This window comes from Penicillium arizonense, assembly GCF_001773325.1.
Source record: "Penicillium arizonense strain CBS 141311 chromosome Unknown PENARI_contig277, whole genome shotgun sequence".
NCBI lineage: Eukaryota > Fungi > Ascomycota > Eurotiomycetes > Eurotiales > Aspergillaceae > Penicillium > Penicillium arizonense.
The window spans coordinates 1-2357 of record NW_019173554.1 but is presented as its reverse complement, the minus strand read 5'-3'; the positions used below and the strand labels follow the sequence as shown (position 1 = coordinate 2357).

The window sequence follows — 2357 nt, the reverse complement described above, 5'->3', positions numbered from 1 at the left end:
ATCGACTATAGATACTGGAAGTGTTGTCGCCAGAGTAACCGGGAACTTGTTTTTGAAATGGGTTCATGTTGGTTGCAGACGGACTACGTCTCGTATTTTTCTACTTTCCGAAACTGAGGTTGGGATGGGGGTGGGTCGCTTTATAGAAACCGAAAATTCATTGCATGGGCGAAAGTAGTGGATTGGTGTTCTTGAGCATTTTTCGAACGGCTCCCTTTCCTCACATACTCACCAACGTTGACGGGCCCCGGAACTTTTAGTCGTAGGCCAGCACCAGCATAGTGCCAAGCTACTCTGTTGATGAATTAGCAATGTTTTTCGGTGCCAGCTGTACTGCAATCCCAATAGGCGTTAGATTGGAGACGGCGCATGATTTTCGGTCATCCAGTGACTTCGCGGCTATCGTTTTCTTTGCGCGTTCCCTCCTCGCGCTTCCCGGGTTTCACGAACGGGTGTGACCATAGGGTGTGCACATGGCACGAGTATAACGAGATGACATAGCGCAGCTCGGATTAAGACTATCTAATCTGAATATGAATTTTTTTAAATTGTCCCTACTCTTGCCAGAGTACACGTACACCGTCTTACATTCATCGGGATATCCCGTCGTGATCTAACTGAATTTTGTTTCTACTTATTACCTGACATAAGCGCCGCACTAAATCTGCACCCAGCTCATAACCGGCGTCTTTTCTGCTCCAAAGTGGGTTCCAGGAAGTGGACTAGTCGCTTCGAACCACAAAAGCAGTAACAAGATCTTCGCCGTGGCCATTCTAGATTTTGATGATCTGCGCGACCGAAATGAGCGTAAACCTTTTGCTCATCCAGGAATTCTTGCGCCGATTTGGGGAAACCACCGATCCTTTCGCGAAAGCTATCATTGGCAATTTCAATTGAGACCCTCTCGTCCAGGCTGGCGACCCGAAAGGCAACACGCTTTCTGAAGAACCCACAAGACTGGCAGATGTCAACTGGGTCTATGCTTCCTAGATCATGGTCCTGACGAGACTGAAACCTTGCGCCGGGGAACTCGACAAGAATACGTTGTAAGATCTCGGCAGGATTTGGCTGTGAACAAAGAACAGATCCTCGACAATGAAAAGAAGCATTGACCTGGGTGGGGGACTCATCTAACTCAAAGAAAAACGAGGCGGACGCGAGAACAGTCCTCACAAGCTTATCTGGCACTGCAAAATCCATATTCGACATCGCTTCCAGCCAGCATACATCGTCTAATTCAGGGAATGTTCCATCGATTTCCTGGTCCAGTCGGACAGCATCTTGCGTCGACAGATGGGGTAGGTAATTCAACGCTTCCAAAAACCCTTGCTTTCCGTCCATAGATGGAGAGGACATCATGGCCCGAAACAGTCGAGGCAGGGCACCCTCCCAGATTCGACCCAGGAAGCCCGTTGGATCACTGGGGGTAGATGTGGAGAAGCCTGTTCCGACNGAGAGGAGAAGGTCGTGTCGTTTCGCCATGGGCCAGATAATGCCCGACTCTCGCAATGCAATGGCGAGCGGATTGTTCGCACGGACCCCACCATCTTGCAAGACACCAAGGCCTGGCAAATTCTTTGTCTGGAAGTAACTAGAGAGTGTCAGCGCATTACAATGTCTCAGTGTTTGAACTCACAAGGGTGCTGCAACACTGCATATTGCTCTGCCCAAAACAAAGTGTTAGAAAATCGTCTACCACTGTTCAAGTTGGGTAGATGCCGAGGGTCGACTTACGCTTCCCATACAAAAGGATTCTCCTGGTCGTCATGTGGCGCCAAAAATTGATACGCGGTATTCGCGGTGCGCGGTCCTATTCCTCGGTAATTGGCCAATACGCAGGCTTTACCATCGGAGGTGCGACTTGCCACAATGGCGATCCGGCAACCCGCACGGCGAGCCGTGGCAACATCGAACATGCGACGAGATGGGCCAACAGCTGCTTTGAAGATTTGTGCCAGCCCATCGGAGTCATAAAGACCATCTGTGGTCAAGTTGAACGCCGAGGCAAGCCACCGGATACAACGAGGAATTGGGATTTTTGATGAACGACGAAAAATGTTTCGCGCCAGGTCCGGGAACGCATTGAAACACTGCGTGACTGAAGATTGATTGAGAACAAGGTCAATCGTCGACAATGCGCCTGAAGACGAGGCTTGTTAGTCTATCAACAACCATAAGAAACATGGCCAGTAGTTGTACATACCTACACTAGTTCCAGTGCACAGATCCGGCAGAGACGCAATCGGAATGCCAATGCGCTTCTCTAAAGCCCGTAACAGCCCTAATTGAATTATGCCGCGCACCCCTCCGCCATCTAAACTGAGAATCACCGGGTGCTTGGTCGGAGGTAGCTGGCG

At 50.0% G+C, this 2357-nt stretch overlaps 1 protein-coding gene across 1 annotated transcript; it reads right to left on the bottom strand.

Annotated features, from left to right (window-relative positions):
* Positions 1–813: 813 nt before the first annotated feature.
* Positions 814–2336, bottom strand: PENARI_c277G06994 (patatin-like phospholipase family protein; the record flags this gene model as incomplete). The annotated part of the gene is made up of 5 exons (XM_022638248.1): positions 814–1442; positions 1536–1591; positions 1637–1663; positions 1735–2140; positions 2204–2336. Coding segments are annotated over 5 exons (1251 nt in total), but the record flags the coding sequence as incomplete, so codon positions are not given.
* Between the last annotated feature and the right edge of the window lie 21 nt (positions 2337–2357).